Source organism: Cyclopterus lumpus, chromosome 8, assembly GCF_009769545.1.
Source record: "Cyclopterus lumpus isolate fCycLum1 chromosome 8, fCycLum1.pri, whole genome shotgun sequence".
In the NCBI taxonomy this organism is placed as follows: domain Eukaryota; kingdom Metazoa; phylum Chordata; class Actinopteri; order Perciformes; family Cyclopteridae; genus Cyclopterus; species Cyclopterus lumpus.
In genome coordinates this window covers 8,977,623-8,997,750 of record NC_046973.1, presented here as the reverse complement: position 1 = coordinate 8,997,750, position 20,128 = coordinate 8,977,623, and the positions used below count along the sequence as shown (strand labels likewise).

The 20,128-nt window shown below is 45.0% G+C and overlaps 1 protein-coding gene across 1 annotated transcript; it reads left to right on the top strand.

Moving 5' to 3' along the window:
• LOC117735293 (calcium-binding mitochondrial carrier protein SCaMC-3-like) lies at window positions 1-16,663 on the top strand. The gene is given in 11 exon segments (XM_034539824.1): window positions 1-79; window positions 1,470-1,593; window positions 1,771-1,858; window positions 6,461-6,572; window positions 6,763-6,921; window positions 8,091-8,243; window positions 8,519-8,632; window positions 15,782-15,949; window positions 16,236-16,386; window positions 16,477-16,611; window positions 16,614-16,663. Coding segments are annotated over 11 exon segments (1,278 nt in total). The 5' UTR covers window positions 1-55.
• Window positions 16,664-20,128: the final 3,465 nt, after the last annotated feature.

The following is a 20,128-nucleotide window of genomic DNA, read 5'->3' as shown; positions in this document are numbered from 1 at the left end:
CGGTGGGGATTACAGCAAATGCCATACAAACGCATCGTCTTTGCGTTTATATGGAATGCCCTGGAACCATCAAGTGCTGGTATGTCACCTATATGAGAGTATAGAGTATAGATGCAGACAGGAAATGGAGAGGAAAACAGGGGAGCATGTGAGTCCCACTGGGTAGCTAATCACACAGGTTACTGCTGAAGGCGTTGACTCACCGTGGCAGGACCAGGTTGGCCTTGAAGAGTAACCATTCAATTCAGTTTAATGTGGCTTAATGGCATGAAAGTTCAAATTGTTTTTGCTGAAGCATCAAAAAAAGGACACAATTGTTAGCTGGCACAGAACTCTCCAAACATCCTCCAAAATCCTAAACGTCTTGTTTGTTTGTTGAGTGAGCTCTCACATGGTTTTATTCCCATTACACTCCGTCTACAGATTGCAATGTCCATCAAACAATAACATTTAATGTTATTAACGCAGAGCCTGTATTTGGCTCAATGAGTGAGTCTCCCAGTACTGTGGTCCACATGTCCATGCCACTGACAGATCCCTGAATAGTTCCTCTGGGCCTGGACGTTGGTTTGGAGCTACTCTTAACATTCAGAGAACATCACTGTTTCTGTTCCTCAGTCAAATCATACCTAGTTTGGGTTTGGTAATGCTTTATATTATGGTGACATAATTTCCGCATCAATTCCTGATGATTTCCATTTTTCCATTTAGTCAGAAGAACTGTACGTTTGTTCTAATTAGTTCATAAGTAATGAGTTAATTACTTGTAATGAGGTGCTAGTGTTGCCCTCGATGGACTGGCGGCCTGTCCAGGGTGTCCCCTGCCTTCGCCCTATGTCAGCTGGGATAGGCTCCAGCGCCCCGCGACCCTAATGAGGATAAGCGGTATTGAAAATGGATGGATGGATGGAGGTGCTAGTGTAACAAGAGAACATGGCACCAAAAGAAAAGTAAAATTGTGAAGTAAATAAAAAAACACAATTACAGAGATGGATGATAATAAACTCTAAAAACAAAAAATGTGTATTGACTGATGTCCATGTTTTGTGGGGGATGAAGACCGTTAGTTAACCAGTTAAATGTTACTTTACTTACTTACTAATAACTCGGTTAAAGCATAGAAGAGTAAACAGTATGTGAGTTTGTCCGACCTGTGTACAAGAACGTTGTTGTGTATTCTTTCTCTCTCTCTCTCTCTCTCGCTCTGTCCTGATCAAGAGAGGATAAGTTATGTTTGCAGGTAAGAAGTGCTTTAATCCTTGACTTTCACAGGGAGCAGCATTACGTTCTGTCCTCCTCTTCTCACTTATGTCGTTGCACTCTCGATACACCCCTTGACCCCTGTCACCTCTGTTCTGTCTACATTATCAACACGTCCTTGCCTATCCACCTCTACCTCCACCTGCTCTATCCTGTCTGTTCTACCTGTGCTCCCTGCTGAATGACAGAGTCTCCCTCTGCCCCCACAGATAGTCCTCGAGAGCGACATCAACCACGATGGTTTTCTGGACCTCCAGGAGTTCTCCCAGTACCTGTGGGCTCACGAGAAGAGGCTGTGGCTCATGTTCCACAGTCTTGATCGCAACAATGATGGTGTGACACCCACAACACACACATAATTAAGATCACTATGTGCTTCCTGTTTTCTGGTGATGCACACACAATACAGTTATTTATCTCATCTATTTATTCATCTTTTTATTTACTATCTGATATAATCGACTGAACAAACAGACAAAGGAGTTAACTCTTTTTCTGTGCTGTTTTTAGGTTGTATTGATGTGGGGGAGATCCAGCATTCCTTGCACAGGCTTGGTGTGGAGGTCACCACGGAGCAGGCCTCCAGAATACTGCAGAGGTACAGAGTGTGTGAGAGAGAGCACAACAAAGGACAAGGACATGTTACCACCTCTTAAACAGCTCAAAAAGCAGTGATCTCAGAGACTACCGCTGTGAAACCTGGTTCAACACATCTGTGATTGGCTTCAGCTCTACCCCATACCCCCTAGATCCCAAATTACTCTGACTTCAGAAGACATCTAACAAGAAATTAGATCCAACTGGGGTCTAATTAATCCCAGACGGAAGTAGGATAACTAAATGTACATTTCTTTACACATTTGGTGTAATAACAATGCATAATAATAATTTAAATTATCCATATCACAAATATAAAAAAAAAATGTTTTTGGAACTATTACTATTATTTTTACACAAAGCAGTGGGATTCAATTTCAATTCAATTAATTTTATTTAGTTTTGCCCAAAATCACAAATTCCAAATTACCCTCAGAGGGCTTTAAAAACTGAAAAAAACATTTCAGGGGAGAAAAAGGGAAGAGACCTTCAGGAAAGCAACAGAGGAGGATCCCTCTCCCCGGATGGACAGATGCAATAGATGTTATGTGTACAGATGAACAGCGTTACAGAGTTACAACACATTCTATGAATATTGTCACGGAGCGAAAACCAGGGACCCAAAGCACGACTCACAAAACAGAGGTAACAGATAATAATCCTTTACTGGAGTAACGGCAGGAACAGACAGAAACGGGGAAACAGACTACTGAACGCTGGAGAGCTTTGTCGGAAAACACAAGACAATCTGGCAGAGGACAAGTGCAAGTGAGGGGACCTAAGTAGTGAGGGACTAACGAGGGAATGGGCTGCAGGTGAGACGGGCATGAGGACCAGGTGAAGGGAATGAGAGATGATCAGGTGTGAAGCAGGATCTGGAATGACATGAGTTAGTAAACAGAATGAAAACAACTACTAAAAGAAAGAAGGTGTGGAGCTGAACTGTTACAGAATCCCGCCTCTAAGGGACGGCTCCTGACGTCCCAAAACAATTGCCACGGTGGGTGGGCGGAGGGGATTTGGAGGAGGGCTCAGACATCTCTGCCCTTTCCTCATCGGCAGGTGAGTTGTCCGGATCGGAAGATGGCTCCTCCTCATCCTCCCCGATGTCTGATGCTGCCAAAGGAAGAGAGGGAACAGAGTCTGGCTGGGTAGCCCCCTTGGGCCCAGAGCCCTTCGAGGGCTGGTCAGGGTTGCTACGGTGAAACTCTCTTATGAGAGGGGCATCCAGGATGTGTCGGGCAGGGACCCAGCATCTTTCCTCTGGACCGTAGCCCTCCCAGTCAACCAGGTATTGTAACCCTTTTCCACGACAGCGGGAACGAAGCAGGCGGCATAATTGATGACCTTCAGGATCTCGAATGGTCCGATGAACCTGGGTGCCAACTCCTTCACCTCTACTCGCAAGGGTAGGTCCCTGGACGATAGCCACACCTTCTGGCCAACCTGGTAGATGGGGGCTTTGGAGCGGCGCCGGTTGACTGCTGCGGAGTAACGGTTAGCCGAGCTGAGGAGCACAACTCTGGCCTTGGCCCAGGTACGGTGGCAGCGGCGGACGAAAGCCTGGACCGAGGGGCAGGAAAGCTCGTTCTCCAGGGCCGAAAACAAGGGAGGTTGAAACCCGTAGGCACACTGAAACGGGGGCATTCCCGTGGCAGAGCTGGTCAGGGTGTTGTGGGCATACTCCACCCACAGGAGCTGCTGGGACCAGGATGCTGGAGTCTCGGAGACCAAACACTGTAGAGCCGTCTCCATCTCCTGGTTCTTGCGCTCAGTCTGGCCGTTAGACTGTGGGTGGAATCCCGATCAGTGTGCAGAACTCCCTCCAGAATACGGACGTGAACTGAGGACCCCGGTCAGAGACTACGTCCGTGGGGAGACCGTGAAGCTGGAAGACGTGCAGCAGAACCAGCTCAGCAGTCTCCTTGGCCCGAGGGGAGCTTGGGCAAGGGCACGAAGTTGGCCATCTTGCTGAACCGATCTACCACTGTTAGGATGGTGGTGTGTTTGTTGGACAGTGGGAGACCGGTAACAAAGTCCAGAGAGATGTGAGACCAGGGCCGATGGGGCTCAGATAGCGGTTGCAGGAAACCAGCGGTAGCCTGGTGGGATGGTTTGTGTTGGTTGCAGACAGGATAGGTGTTGACGAATTCCCGGGTGTCCTCCAGAGTAGCCCACCAGAACCTCTGCTGCAAAGCATCCCTAGTACGCTGGCTCACTGGAGGACCTCGGACCTCAGGGTCTGGGGAACGAACAGGTGGTCAGGGGGACAGGAGCTCGGGCCGGGCTGGGCTGGGACTCCAGTGCAGCCTTGACTCTTTCCTCTACCTCCCAGGTGATAGAGGCAACCAAGACGGGGGCAGAAAGGATATTGTCATTGCAAGTGGTGGAATCCCCCTTGTCCACAAACTGGCGGGACTGGGCGCCCGGCTTGATGTTACGGGTACCGGGCCGGTAACAGAGGGAAAAGTTAAACCAGGTAAAAAACAGAGACTATCTGGCTTGCCAAGAGTTTAGTCTCTTGGCAGAATGAATATACTCGAGGTTCTTGTGATCAGTCCAACACAAAAATGTTAGACTGGTCCCCTCAAGCCAGTGGTGCCACTCTTCAAGGGCCAGCTTAACGGCAAGCAGCTCTCGATTACCAACGTTGTAGTTCCTTTCAGCAGGTGAGAGCCGCCTAGAAAAGAAGGCACATGAGTGGAGCTTCTGGTCACTGACAGCCCGCTGAAAAAGGATGGCCCCACCTCCAAGTCGGAGGCGTCCACCTCAACAACAAACTGTCTCTCTGGGTCGGGGACTTGGAGGATAGGGGCAGAGGTAAAATGGTGAATGTGCTCCTCTCGGGACCTCGAGAAAATAAGTATGTCGTCTAGGTAGACAAACACCTGCTTATTTAACATGTCTCTCAGCACATCAAACACCAGGGCCTGGAAGACGGCTGGGGCAATAGTCAAACCGAAGGGCATGACCAGGTATTCATAATGTCCAATGGGGGTGTTGAAAGCTGTCTTCCACTCATCCCCCTCTCGGATCCGGACCAAGTGATAGGTGTTACGCAGGTCTAGCTTGGTGAAGTTGGTAGCGCCTCGCAGCAACTCAAAGGCAGACGAGATGAGTGGGAATCGGTTCTTTATGGTAATGTCATTGAGCCCCCTGTAGTTAATGCAAGGCTTAAGTGACTTGTCCTTCTTCCATACGAAGAAGAACCCCGCACCTGCAGGTGAAGAAGAGGGACGGATGATCCCAGCAGCTAGAGAGGAACTGATGTACGCCTCCATGGCCTCTCTCAGGTGCAGATAAGGAATACAGGCGACCCTTGGGTGGGGTGGTGCCTGGTTGCAGGTTAATGGCGCAGTTGTAGGGTCGATGTGGAGGCAGAGATGAGGCCTTGACCTTACTGAATACCTCCCGATAGTCATGGTATTCCGTAGGCGCTCCCGACAGGTCCAATGCAGAGCTTGGGCAAGCTGACTGCTGAGGTTTCAGGCAGATCAGGTGACAGGATGCACTCCACCCCAGGATGGCTCCTGTGGCTCAGTCAATGTAGGGGTTATGGCGGCCGAGCCAGTGGTGCCCCAGGATTAGTGGATGCTGGGGTGACCGCAGGATAAGAAACCGAATGGTCTCTTGGTGGTTACCAGACAGGAGCATACGAACTGGCGTGGTCTGGTGAGTCACTGTGCCCAATAGGTGACCGTCCAGCGCGTTGACCGGAACAAGACATGTCAGCGGTACCTGCTCGATACCCAGCTGACGGACTAGGTCCTCGTCAATTAAGCTGTTGTTAGCACCAGGGTCAATGAACGTAGCGAGGGTCTGTGATCCATTCACGAGCAGCAGCTGAGCGTGGAAGAAGGGTCTTCGGTTGGGAGAGTCTTGTGGTTCGGCTCACCAGTACCTCTCCTGCTACGGGCGAGCCGCGCCCCTTAACTGGGCACCGGGATACGAAGTGACCAGCCTGGCCACAGTACAGGCAAAGACCTCCCCGGCAACGGCGCTCCTGCTCCTCCCGGGTGAGACTGGTGTGCTCTACCTCCATGGGTTCAACCTCCCCTGGTTGAGGGCCCAGGGTGATGCTGGTAGCTGCTGGAGAAGCTCGAGACCATGTGAAAACGCGGTGATCTCTCTCCCCCGTGCGTTGCTCCTGTCGCCTTGCCTGGATGCGTCTGTCCACTTGGCAGACAAATCAAAAGAGATCAGTTCATCCTTAACATAATCAGCTAGTCCAGTCAAGAACACCTCACACTGGGCTGCCTCGTTCCAGTCGCTAAGGCGTGCTCTCGTACAGTAGTAGGCATGGACCGTGGTTCAAAAACACGTACATTTGTAAGCCTACTCCTTTATCATGGCGTTGGACACACAATGAAGATAGGCAAACAATGACCAGGAGCATGACTTAGGTTTGTATTGCAAGTTGAATACGCTGATTTAAACTGATAAGCTGTTTTGAATGAAGCCTGAGCTGCTCTCTGGTCCACACCAAAAATCAGCTATGCGAGAAACATTGTGATGCTCAAAGCCATATGTGATCTGCTGATGGCACTGTACTGTCAAAGATCTCATTTTCTGGTGTCTCTCTTTTTCTCTCTCTCTCTCTCAGTATGGACAGGGACGGCACTATGACAATTAATTGGAATGAATGGCGTGATCACTTCCTGTTCAACCCTTTCCACAACATGGAGGAGATCGTCCACTACTGGAAACACTCCCATGTGAGTCACTAGTTTCCAGTTGATAATAATGACAGTATGTGAGGTTTTTAGTGATGTGGTATGTATGGTAGGAGGCAGGGCAGAAGATGTAGCAATATCCTTCTTTCAAGCAACTTGTTTATTTTTTTAAATATGAAGGCTTAAGGTAAACAAATACAGATTATCCCTTTCATTTCCAATGTCGTTATAGATGTTTGACATTGGGGAACATCTAACGGTACCAGATGAGTTCTCAGAGCGGGAGCGGAGGTCAGATCTGGTGTGGAGGCAGCTGGTTGCTGGAGCGATGGCAGGAGCTGTATCCCGGACAGGAACTGCTCCTCTGGACCGCGTGAAAGTCTTCCTGCAGGTGAGTACACCCCTCCTTGCACGTACACTTTCATTCTGAAAGACACAAAGTTCAGTGATGGAGGAACTTTTTAAGCATTGCAATGTAAACTATACATTGTGTATATTAGTGCATGAAGAAATATATCAGAAAATAACAGATGCATTATGTTTTTTAATTCCTGTGTAAAACTGAGAAACACCTTACAATATATCAACTGTTGGTGAATGCAATGCTATGGCTTTCCTTCAGAACCTGTAGCTCACTCTATCCTTCAAATGTTGCTCTGACATTCAATTACACTCACTTACAAAAACAAAACAAAGCACATGGTGGGTAGTTCAGGTGGGTGGTTGGAGCATTACCAGTAAAACACAGAGCTAAGTCAGCTCTGCCTGTGTTGACAGCTTGAAATGTCAGCACCCATTTAGATAAAAGAGGAATGACGGGCAGCACTGAAATCTCCAACTGATTTATTATGGTCCTTTTCAACAAAGAACCGATGAACTGTTACTAATTGATTAATGATTAAGAGGGTTTGACTGTAACGGGTGATAAGGACCCAGCAGCAGTACGACGGACACAGTAAATCGTTGAGCAAAGCTTTATTTCAGGCAGAGATCTCAACAGGCAAACAGATCTGCTCACGTAGAGAGACCCACTCGGTGGAGGCAGAAACCAGAGGAAGTTGAGGCTATTCTCGTGGTCGGGGACAGAAGGCTATGGTGAATTAACAGGGCAGAGACAATGTGTCTTTATACTGGCATTATTGTACTGTATAGGTGTAGTTTATTTTAACTTGAAGTGTTAGTGTTAAAGTTAACTTTATTGTTCTGGTTCACTCACCTTTCTCACAGCATAATTTTCAAATGCATTCTGCTCAGCACCAGCACAGCTAGAGACCAGCTTGTGAACATTGTGGAGCTTTTAGCAGCTAAAGAGACAGTTATTTATAAAAACAGAAAGCTAAAAAGAGAGAATTTTGGACTTCCATTCATCAGCTGGACACACACCCTACTCTAAATGTGTATGAATATGTTAGCATGCTGCTTAACCTTTCTACCTACATAGTCTTCATCATTCAAACCTGGCCAACACCACTGGGGTTGGATGTACATACTAGTCAACAGTAACATTTTAACCTTAGCGCAGATTGTAATACAAATTAAAAATCTGTTGTTTGTGTCCAGGTACACAGCTCTAAATCTCGGGCCATTAATCTGTGGTCTGGACTCAGAGGGATGGTCCAGGAGGGAGGCATCGCCTCACTCTGGAGGGGAAATGGCATCAATGTCCTCAAGATTGCCCCTGAATCTGCCATAAAGTTTATGGCCTATGAACAGGTCAGTGCACTCACATTAATCAATAATAACAAAGTTGAAATCTACTCTACTCGGCTTACGTATAGATGGCTAGGAGACAGATTTGTTCCAATGGTTCCTCTGTCTCAGATATAGTGGATGAATCCTACATACATCATTTTCATATATGTCAGGGATTTCTAATTATTTGTATACTTTTACACTTCCTTTCTCTAATACTCAATCTTATCACTACCACTCTCTCCAAACATCTCCATTCCATTCTCCTCCTCCTCCTGTTCCTTCTCTTACTCTAGATCAAGTGGCTGATCCGTGGAAGTAAAGAGGGGGGGGGTTTAAGGGTACAAGAGAGGTTCGTTGCTGGCTCTCTGGCAGGAGCTACCGCCCAGACGATCATCTACCCCTTGGAGGTTAGTTTGAAAATTGCCAATTAAGTTTGGATTTTAAAAACACTCACCAACTAGACTCAAAATTGGATGAGCCCACAATTTGTTATGGTCTGGCTCTGAAACCAAAACAAAAGATAGAAGATCAGGCAAGATTTTAACTGAACAAAGACTTTTATTTAACAAAGGTGAGGATAATTTACCAAATGTAAAATAAATTAGCATTCTAATAAAGAACACACACACACACACAAGTCCTGGCAGAGGCCCCAGGGCCGTCACAGTGTGTAATTAGAGGGTTCATATTAAGATGGGGCTGACAGGATTCACTGCTTCTGCAGCTTAACTGTTTTTACTGTATTCTGTTGCAAATCAAGTTTAAAAAGCTCCTTTAAAAGATCACTTTAATAAACGACTGCCAGCTCAGTAAGAAAAAGCAAGCATTATTTTACTACTTTAGCTGTAAGACTTGTTCACCAAGGTTCAATTCAGTTTATTTTCAATTCAATTCAGTTTATTTTCAATTCAATTCAGTTTATTTTCAATTCAATTCAGTTTATTTTGTATAACCCAAAATTAAAAATTTGCCTCAAAGGGCTTTACAATTTGTACACATATGACATCCCTGTCCCAGGACCTCACATCGGATCAGGAAAAACTCTCATAGGGGAAAAAGGGAAGAAACCTTCAGGAGAGCAGGGCCATGGCAGGAGGCAGTGCCACAGAGGCATGTGGCATTGCGAAAGATGCAGGAAGCAGGGTGTTGAGCATATTTGTATATATGGGTAGCAAAGCCATGTTAAATAGCCTATGCAGTAACGTCACATGTGAACGTGTGTGCCTGCGTGCACTTGGATGCTGTTGTGCGCATGCGCAGAATAAACTTTGTGAATTCCCAGACCAACGAGACGATGGTTGTCTGTTGTTTTTCTCCCGTGAATGTTAGCTACTAGGAGCTACTAACTAACCAATTTGGTGACTGCAAAACGATAGACTGCTGCAGGAATGTCTAACGCTACAGGTTATGGGCCCAGTCAATCAGGCCAAAGGTGGTTCAGACTTTTATTCGACGGTGATGAGAAAAGTTACGAGCTCTGGGAAACAAGGTTCCTCGCGCACATGGAGTTACGCCGCCTCAGAGAAGTTATCTCGGAAGACCCGGAGATAGCTGAGGGTGACGCAGCAGCTCTCGCGGAAGACGAGGAAAAGAACGGTGAGGCATATGCAGAACTAGTGCAATGTCTAGACAACAAGAGCTTGTCATTGGTAATGAGGGACGCGAAACGTGATGGAAGAAAAGCACTGAGTATTCTCCGCGAGCACTATGCGGGAAAAGACAAACCCCGCGTTGTGAGTTTGTATTGTGAACTTTCCTCGCTCCATAAGGCTAGCAATGAAACGGTCACGGACTATATTATTCGAGCAGAGACTATATTCACGTCATTAAGAAGAGCAGAAGAGCATATTAGTGATGGGCTTCAGATGGCTATGGTAGTAAAATGACTACCTGACTCATACAAGCCATTCATCGTGTACATCACTCAGACAAGTGACACTGTAACGTTCGGCGAGTTTAAAACAAAACTGCGAAGTTACGAGAGTACTGAAAAATATGGGAAGAGTGACGTGAATGTTGAAGAAGACAACGTGATGAAGACTAGCGGGGCAACGTGGCCACGAGGAAGAGGAAAGAAAATGGACCTGGCTGATGTTGAGTGTTACACGTGCGGTAAAAAGGGACACATGGCCAGGGCATGTCCTGACGGTTACCAGGTGAGGAGAGAGGAACGAAAATGGGACACACCACACCGAGGAAGGGGACGCAGCCGAGGACGTGGTCGTGACCATGTGAAGAAAGCTGATGGAGAGACAGAGGCAGAGCATACATCTTTCTGTTTCAGGCTGAGTGACTGTCCTACACAAAGAAGGAACAAGAAGGGTCTCATGGTCGACTGCGGTGCCACAACACACATGATCAACGACGCCACAAAGTTCAAAACAGTTGACAAGAGCTTCAGACCCGAGGACCACATGATCGAGCTCGCTGACGGATCCAAGGTGAGTGGGATGGCGAAGATGAGGGGAGACGCCGAAGTCTACTTGCTGGACAGCGAGGGACGACAGGTGAAAACGAGGCTCAAGCAAGCACTCTACATCCCATCGTTTCCACAAAACATCTTTTCAGTCAAAGCAGCGACAGCCAACGGAGCTGAGGTCCGCTTCAAGGACGGTAATGACTTGCTGGTCCACAAGGATGGTACCATATTCAAAATGGATGTGTATGGTAGGCTGTATTACCTTAGCACTGCAGAGGATGAAAATGTTGATGAAGTGTATGGTTGTCATGACATTCAAACGTGGCATAAGATACTTGGTCATTGTAATTTTGATGATGTTGCAAAATTAGAAAAGGTGGTTGAAGGGATGTCTATAAAAAGGAAACATGACAAGTCCAACCAAAACTGTGAAATATGCACACAGGGTAAATTTACACAAAACAGAAACAGACAGGCAGATGCTAAAGCTACAACCGTACTAGAGCTAGTACACACAGACCTATGCGGTCCTATAGAACCCGCAGATAGGGATGGATACAGGTATGCAATAGCATTTACTGATGATTACAGTGGGATGATTTTTCCATACTTTATTAAAGCAAAGAGTGACACGACAAAAGCTACAGAAAAATTCATAGCAGATGTAGCTCCATATGGAAAGATAAAGTGCATACGGTCTGATAACGGCACAGAGTTTACCGGGCAGGAGTTCCAGTCTTTACTGAGGAGTAACTTGATAAGGCATGAGAAGAGTGCACCCTACTCACCTCATCAGAATGGAACTGCCGAAAGAGGTTGGAGAACCTTATTCGAGATGTCTCGATGCATGCTATTGGAGAGTAACCTCCCAAAGCAATTATGGACATATGCTGTACAGACAGCAGCTCAAATCCGCAACAGGTGCTACAGTAAGCGGCTAGAGCAGACACCTTACCGTGTTTTCACAGGAAAAACACCTAACCTATCCAACATGAATATATTTGGCTCTGAATGCTACGTATATCAGCAGGATAAGAACAAGCTGGATTCTAGATGCAAAAAGGGGATCCTTGTAGGCTATGACAAATATAGTCCAGCATATAACGTGTATTATCCCGAGACAGGAAAAGTCCTAAAACATAGGCTGGTGAAATTCCTCACCAAAGGTAGAGCAGATAGACAGACTCAGACAGATTGTGACATGGGGGGAGACATTGAGTGTTATGGAGATACACCATCAAAGATAGTCAACCAGGGTCAGGGACAGCCTGAAGCGGCTGCTGAGGCAGGTCCGACCCAGACAGATAGTACTCAGGGAGAAGAGGGAGAAAAGAAATACCCTATGAGACAGAGAAAGGCTCCAGAATACTTAAAAGAGTACCAGTGTAAAGCTGAGTGTAATAATGACGAATGTGAAAATGTAGATTATTTCTACAGAGTGGCTTGTGATGTACCTAAAACTCTTAAAGAGGCAATGGACTCTAAGAAGTCAAAAATGTGGGCTGACGCGATGAAAGAGGAAATGAACTCTTTGACAGAGAATAATACTTTCACTCTGACCCCACTGCCAAGAGGCAAACAAGCAGTGGGAGGTCGCTGGGTATATGCAGTGAAAGAGAGCCCAGATGGATCTGAGACTTGTAAAGCCAGATATGTCGCAAAGGGGTATAGTCAAGTTGAAGGGATTGATTATAAAGAGACTTTTTCACCGACAGCCAACATGACCTCTGTACGAGCATTAATGCAGGTGGCTGTACAGGAGGATCTTACCCTACACCAAATGGATGTAAAGACTGCTTATCTCCATGCTCCAATAGACTGTGAGGTATACATGGAGCAACCGGAAGGTTTTGAGATCAAGCCAAAAACAGGGGAACACTTAGTGTGTAAACTCAACAAGTCATTGTATGGTTTAAAACAGTCCGGGCGTAACTGGAACATGTTACTGCATGAGCACCTTACAGAGAATGGTTTTGTGCAAAATGATGCTGATCATTGTGTCTACAGCAGAAAATCTGAGAACGAGAAAGTGATTCTGTTAGTATGGGTAGATGACTTAATCATAGCAGCGAGTAACAACACCTTACTCAGTGATGTAAAAGAAATGTTGAAGAGAAGGTTTAAGATGAAAGATATGGGTCCACTTAAACATTTCCTGGGTATCGATTTCAGACAGAGTGAGGGAGAGATCAAAATGACACAAAAGAGACACATAGAGAAGATATTAACGAAGTTTGGAATGTCCGAATGCAAACCAAGATCCACCCCATGTGAACAAAAGTTAAACTTTGACAGTGAGGGTGAAGTTATTGATTCAACAGGATATAGAGAGATAGTAGGTAGCTTGATATACATTATGACATGTACCAGACCTGACCTGAGCTGGGTTGTGAGTAAACTATCTCAATACCTAGCAGAACCAAAGCAACAGCATTGGGCTACAGCAAAACACATACTGAGGTACTTAAAGGGTACTATAGATCAAGAACTACACTACCAGAAATGTGAGGAAAGCATACTACAACTGGAGGGATATAGTGATGCTGATTGGGCAGCCGATAGGGATGATAGGAGGAGCACAAGTGGATACTGTTTCAGCTTAACTGAAAATGGTCCAGTTATATCGTGGAAGAGTAGGAAGCAGCCAACGGTGGCATTATCCACCTGTGAAGCTGAGTATATGGCACTAGCAGCCACTATTCAAGAGAGTATGTACCTTGTACAACTACTTAGAGGGATAGATGGTAGTAACCAGCATCTACCAGTCAAGATATATGAGGACAATCAGGGAGCGATAGCTTTATCTAAGAACCCAGTATGCAGACAGAGAAGCAAACACATAGATATAAAGTATCACTTTGTACGGTCTGCACACGCTGAAGGGAAAGTATCTATAGAATACTGTCCTACTGAAAACATGGCAGCTGATGTCCTTACCAAGCCAGTGACAAGGGCTAAGTTTGAGAGTTTCAAGGGGTATTTGTTTGGAGAGTAATGTGAACTGACAGATGTGAATGTTTTTGAAGTCTTTAGAACACTGCCAGTATGCAACATGTTTTATTTTGGAGTTATGTATTTTTGGTTTCTATTTACCACTATAGAGAGCTATACACATGTCTTTGAGTGGGAGTGTTGAGCATATTTGTATATATGGGTAGCAAAGCCATGTTAAATAGCCTATGCAGTAACGTCACATGTGAACGTGTGTGCCTGCGTGCACTTGGATGCTGTTGTGCGCATGCGCAGAATAAACTTTGTGAATTCCCAGACCAACGAGACGATGGTTGTCTGTTGTTTTTCTCCCGTGAATGTTAGCTACTAGGAGCTACTAACTAACCAATTTGGTGACTGCAAAACGATAGACTGCTGCAGGAATGTCTAACGCTACACAGGGGCAAGGACCCAGGACCACCTTCAGACACAGCCAAGTCCAATGGACCCTATGATAAGTGAAGGGAGGAAGCAGAGTTAGTAATGTGCAATGGAGAGATGTAAATTCATTCATAAGTAGAGAGAGAAGAGGAGATAGGTGCTCAGTGTATCCTAAAACATCCCCCAGCAGCCTATAAGCCTATAGCAGTATATCTAAGGGCTGGACCAGGGCAAACCTGATTCAGCCCTAACTATAAGCGCTATTAAAGAGGAAAGTCTTAATCCTACTCTTAAATGAGGTGACTGTGTATGCCTCCCGGACTGAAAGTGGAAGCTGGTTCCATAAAAAAGGAGCTTGATAACTGAAGGCTTTGGCTCCCATTCTACTTTGTAGGACTCTAGGTACCACAAATAGCCCCACATTTAGTGAGCACAGCTCTCTAGTGGGGCAATATGGTAGTACAAGCTCCTTAAGATTCAATTCAGTTTATTTTATATAGTCCCAATATCATAAATTACAAATTTATAGAGACAATGACGGATGTTTATTCTTTTAACAGAAACCCATTTCATTTAGTACCTCACCGTGGCCTACCTATTTCATTCGGCCACGTGGATTAAAAAACAGTTTCCTCTAAACGGAAAGGATGACGAATCGTTTTACACACAGTGAAATCCAAACGATTACTTACATTTGTCTGGATCTGGGACCAAGGCAGTAACTTGCTGAATTATGTTCCTCTGTCTGTGGCCTGGGCCCGGTGTTTACCCTGGTGTCTCGACAGCCAGAAAGTCTTATTCTTTCATTAAACATGATTTAGTTTATTGGATTTATTTCAACCAGAGTATTTGTACATACGACGAGTCTTCTTCCTTGGAGGTCTTCCCCGCATTACTAAGAAACAGTCATGCAATATATGTTTAAAAAGTTATAAATTGTCATACCGAGTCTTCTTCCTTGGGGGACTTCCTCGCAGGACTAAGAAACAGTTAAAAGTATCACAGTGTAAGAAAGTCTTTCTTTCATTACAGGCTAGCGTTCTTCATTTGGCTCGACATCATTTGGCTCGACATCATTTACATTATTTGTATGTTGTTCAACCAGTGAGAAACTTTCCAGCATCAGTGATAACTGCTTGTACTAGGCTTGTCTTTATTTGTCAGGTGGAGGCATGTTGCTGGATGTTGCTCAACTTTCTCTTGTTGCCAATAGCTCTGGAGAGAGGTTTCACACTTGTGGCCACCTAGGGCCATAGTCTATCTCAAGACCATCAGATAGTTTCTGAATCATGGTGCTGGAGACAGTGGTTAGTGTATTTCTGCTCCGTTCCTGCTTGCTTGCATATTCGGGTCAACAATGCGGAACCTCCTAATTCTTTTGCAGATCGGAGTTATACTGAGTGCAAAGGAGTTAGACGTTGTAGCAGTGGTATGGTGATCAGATTACTTGAGCTTCCGTTTTTTTAAACCCACGGCGTTCTGGAACTTGTCAGGTTTTCCAGAAGAAAATGGAGACATGATTAAGTCGAAGAATGTCTGGCCGCTGGTACTGTACCATGACCAAGACCAGATAGGCGGCAGAAAGTGAATGGATGGAAGTGACTATTTCTTTGTAAATATAAGAAATCAAAAAGTTCTACTAGTTCTACCTCCTTGTCCAATGTCCAATTCAATAAATAATATATATATATTAATAATATGAATAATCTCTTGTTTCTATCTGTCCTCAATATTATATTGTCTTTAACCTTCCCCTGTTGGGTAGGTGCTGAAAACTCGTCTTACTTTAAGGAAGACGGGACAATACTCAGGTATGGCTGATTGTGCCAGACAAATCCTGAAGACGGAGGGAGTTCGGGCTTTCTACAGGGGCTACCTACCAAGTACACTGGGCATCATTCCCTATGCTGGCATTGACTTGGCTGTGTATGAGGTGTGTATATTTGCCTATTTCTATTTTACAGGTACACTTCCACAATTATTGAACGGTGGTGGAAACTAGACAAAATAAGGGAAGGTTTATTATTAATTTAATTTAAATAAGTAATATAAGTATTACTTAATTATACAGTTTAATGTCTTTAAAGCTCAGTTTTTTCCGAAAACAATTGCTAATAGCAAACATTATTTACTCTCTCTTCCTCTTTCCTTTCCTTTCCTTTCTTTCCTCAACTCTTCTCTTTATTTTTCAAACTCTGTCTAACGGCTCATGCTTTAAGACTCTGAAGAACGCCTGGCTCCAGAGGTACAGTGTAAATTCAGCAGATCCAGGAGTGTTGGTGCTGCTGGGCTGTGGTACCATCTCCAGCACCTGTGGCCAGCTGGCATCCTATCCCCTTGCTCTCATTCGGACACGTATGCAGGCACAAGGTGAGACATACTGTTGATTCAGACATATTCTAAACATGCTGAGCATAAACAATGATCCAGCAATGAGCTCCATCTTTCCTCTTCTTTCAGCCATCACTGAGGGTAAACCCAAGCTGACCATGGTGGGCCAGTTCAAATACATCATATCCAATGAAGGGTTACCGGGCCTGTATCGCGGCATCACCCCCAACTTCCTCAAAGTGGTTCCAGCTGTCAGCATTTCCTACGTGGTATACGAGCACATGAAGAAAGTTCTCGGCGTGGGTTACTAGACTGAGACTAAGAAGATGCATTAATGACAACAAGGACAAAAAACGCAAAGGCATCATTATGCTTGTAAGAAGAAAAGAAGAGGTCATGATGCCGCTCCTCAGTCCTCAACGTAATAGAAAAGGCTAGGACGAGGAGAGCGGAGAAGAGAGCCATTAAGATGGTACTACTGTATGCTGCACTTCCTGTTGACTTAGTCACGTACAAGCTCGTAGTTTTCAGAAAGATCATATTAATTTGTGGAATTTAGAGAAGAGACCGACACCTTCTGTGAAGAGATGTTAACAAATCTTCAATCCAGCCCACACAATTTAAAAAATTAAAATACGTAAGTCATAGTCCGAAGCAGAAAGTCATAGCAATTTAATTGTATTAAAATACTTCCTGAATGTGGCCTCAGGTACATGCACAACCTATTCCCATCTTCCTTTTAGAAACACAGTATTACCAAACCAGGAGGTTTAATACAAGCTGTGGTAAAACAAGGGATGCAAAATAGTACCTGTAGTCTGGGAGCAGTTAAGTCTTTGAACAGGAATACACTGGTGTTTTGTTGCTGTGCTCTCATCATTTGAATTTGAAATGATTCAGAGGTTTGCTGTTGAGGAGAGAATGTATGCATTGCTCAGGGTATCAGGGGATCATTGTTACCTGTGGTTTGAGGTGTAAGTAAGTAGACTAGTTTCACGGCGGGAAGAACGGTGGAATTTGCAAAGCCTAAGAGGTTCATGATATCTCTACTGATATCATGAACCTCTTCATAGTTTCACGTTTCATTCACCACTAAGATCTATCAGCCTCCAGACAAACTAATATTTACCTCCAGCTGCTGACAGAAGTTAACTAACTGAACTGTTATCTTAATCGTAGTTTGAACCTCATCACCATGTCTTTACATTACATTTCATTTAGCTGACGCTTTTATCCAAAGCGACTTACATTCATACACTGAGTGTCTTGATCAGCGGATTGAACCGCTGAACCTCTGATTGAAAGACTGCCCCACAGTCGCCCGTCTTAACAGATGCAGTTTGCTCAGTTGTCCTAGAGATAGATCCGTTGACATCTACGCTCAGCAGCTGTCATGATTTCATCAACTTCTTGTCCATGCTGGCTAACATGTTAAACCTGCCCTGTGGAGTTTTCTTGGAAACTAACACAAGTTTTGTCCATCTTTAACCATTAAGCATGAAGGCATCATTTTAAACCTTGGAAATGGAAAAACTCAAGCTCCATTACTATATTTTTGTAGAGCTTTCATTCATATGACAACTTGTACAACTGAGAAAAAAGCTCTAGAAAATTATTAGAGGGCTGAAAACGGGTGAGATATCACTTGTCAGCTTCTTGCATATCAGCTGTTCCCAGGAACACAACGTGTTCTAACACCAGAACAATTGTTTGAAGGTGGCCACGCAGCTGACACTAAGCTAAACACTGTGTGACTGGTGGCGACTGCACAGGCATCGACCACCATCACAATCCCTGTTTTGTTGATTTGTAAAACTCCTCAGAGGTTTTGACAGGCGAGAGATGAGAGGACAGTTATGGGTAATGAGTTACTGGAGCAAAATTGAGCACATTTCGACTTATTTAAACCTTGTGGTAGCCCCAGACGTTTTCTTATGCAGGCGCCCGCTGTGGCTGTAGACAGGATGTTTTCAGGATGTCCATCTGTCCATCCCATTCTGTTGAACTAGATATCTCAGGAATGCCTGGAGGGAATTTATTAAAATGTGGCACATATGTCAATTTGGAGTCAAGGACAAACTGCTAAAAATATAGTAATTATGAAAATGTCACCCCCTGCCTACCCCATTATTTGTTGTACATTCCCTAAGAATACCCTGAGTGGTGCACATTTTTTGTGCAAATTAACTTCCATATTAAACTTTAGCAGTGATTTTTCTCATTCCTCATCTACAAAGCCTTGATTGGTGATGCACCATCATATCTTAAGGAACTTGTAGTACCATATTGCCCCACTAGAGAGATGCGCTCACTAAATGCGGGGCTACTCGTGGTTCCTAGAGTCTTCAAAATTAGGATGGGAGCCAGAGCCTTCAGTTATCAAGCTCCTCTTTTACGGAACCTGTTTCCACTTTCAGTCCGAGAGGCAGGCACAGTCACCTCATTTAAGAGTAGACTCAAGACCTCTTTAATAGAGCTTATAGTTAGGGCTGAGTAAGGTTTGCCCTGGTCCAGCCCCTAGATATGCTGCTATAGGCTGCTGGGGGATGTATTTAGGATACACTGAGCACCTATCTCCCTTCTCTCTCTACTTATGGATGAATTTACATCTCTCCATTGCACCTTATTAACTCTGCTTCATCCCCGGAGTCTTTGTGACTTCACGTCTCATAGGGTCCATTGGACCTGGCTGTGTCTGATGCCTCCTGTCTGGTGAGCCGGCCTCCTGCCTCGGCCCGGCTGATGCCGCATGGCCATGGACCCTGCTGATGCGCCCCGCCCCCCCCGCCCCCACTCCTCTCTACCTCCTTCTGTTTCATGGATTAATATCACAAATTACAAATTTGCCTCAGAGGGCTTTACAATCTGTACACATACGACATCCCTGTCCCAGGACCTCACAGGAGAAAAAGGAAAGAGACCTTCAGGAAAGCAACAGAGGAGGATCCCTCTCCCCGGATGGACAGAAGCAATAGATGTCATATGTACAGAATGAACAGCGTTACAGAGTTACAACACATTCAATGAATATGACAATGTATGAATGGACCTCCACAATCCATGAAACAGAAGGGAGGTAGAGAGAATGGGGGCGGGGCAATCAGCAGGGCCAACGCAGGAGGCCGACTCACCAGGCAGGAGGCGTCAGACACAGCCAGGTCCAATGGACCCTATGAGACGTGAAGTCACAAAGACTCCACTAGCAGACACTAGCAGCAGCATGAATTGTCAAGCAGTTTAACCCTTTCATTTTCGCCTTTTGTATAATATATTGTATAATTTGACTGCAAATAAGTTTGAAATGAAACCATGAGAGACACCTGACGAGGGGCCCCAACTAAACTTTTGAAATAAAGGTTGGGGATCTTGTCCTGTCTGTCAAATCACGACAAGTTCACACAGATATCTCAGATAGGCTTCTGCTTATGGTTTACAATATGATACAATACAGGTTGGGAATACCAGGTTTAATCTATAACATTATCTTCTGTTTTTATGCTTCATCTTTATCTGAAAAGTAACTAAAGCTGTCACATGAATGCAGTGCTGTAACAAAGTACAATAGTTCCTTCTGAAATCATCATTACTCCCCAAACCTCTACCCGCACCCTCAGATCTACAAACCGCTCGCTCCTCCGGGTCCCCAACACCAAGCTCCGCACCATGGGCGACTGGGCATTTTGCTCAGCAGCGCCGCACTTATGGAACAGTCTCCCTGACCACCTGAGGGCAACACAGACACTGGACTCTTTTAAGACTGGCCTAAAAACCTTTTTATTCA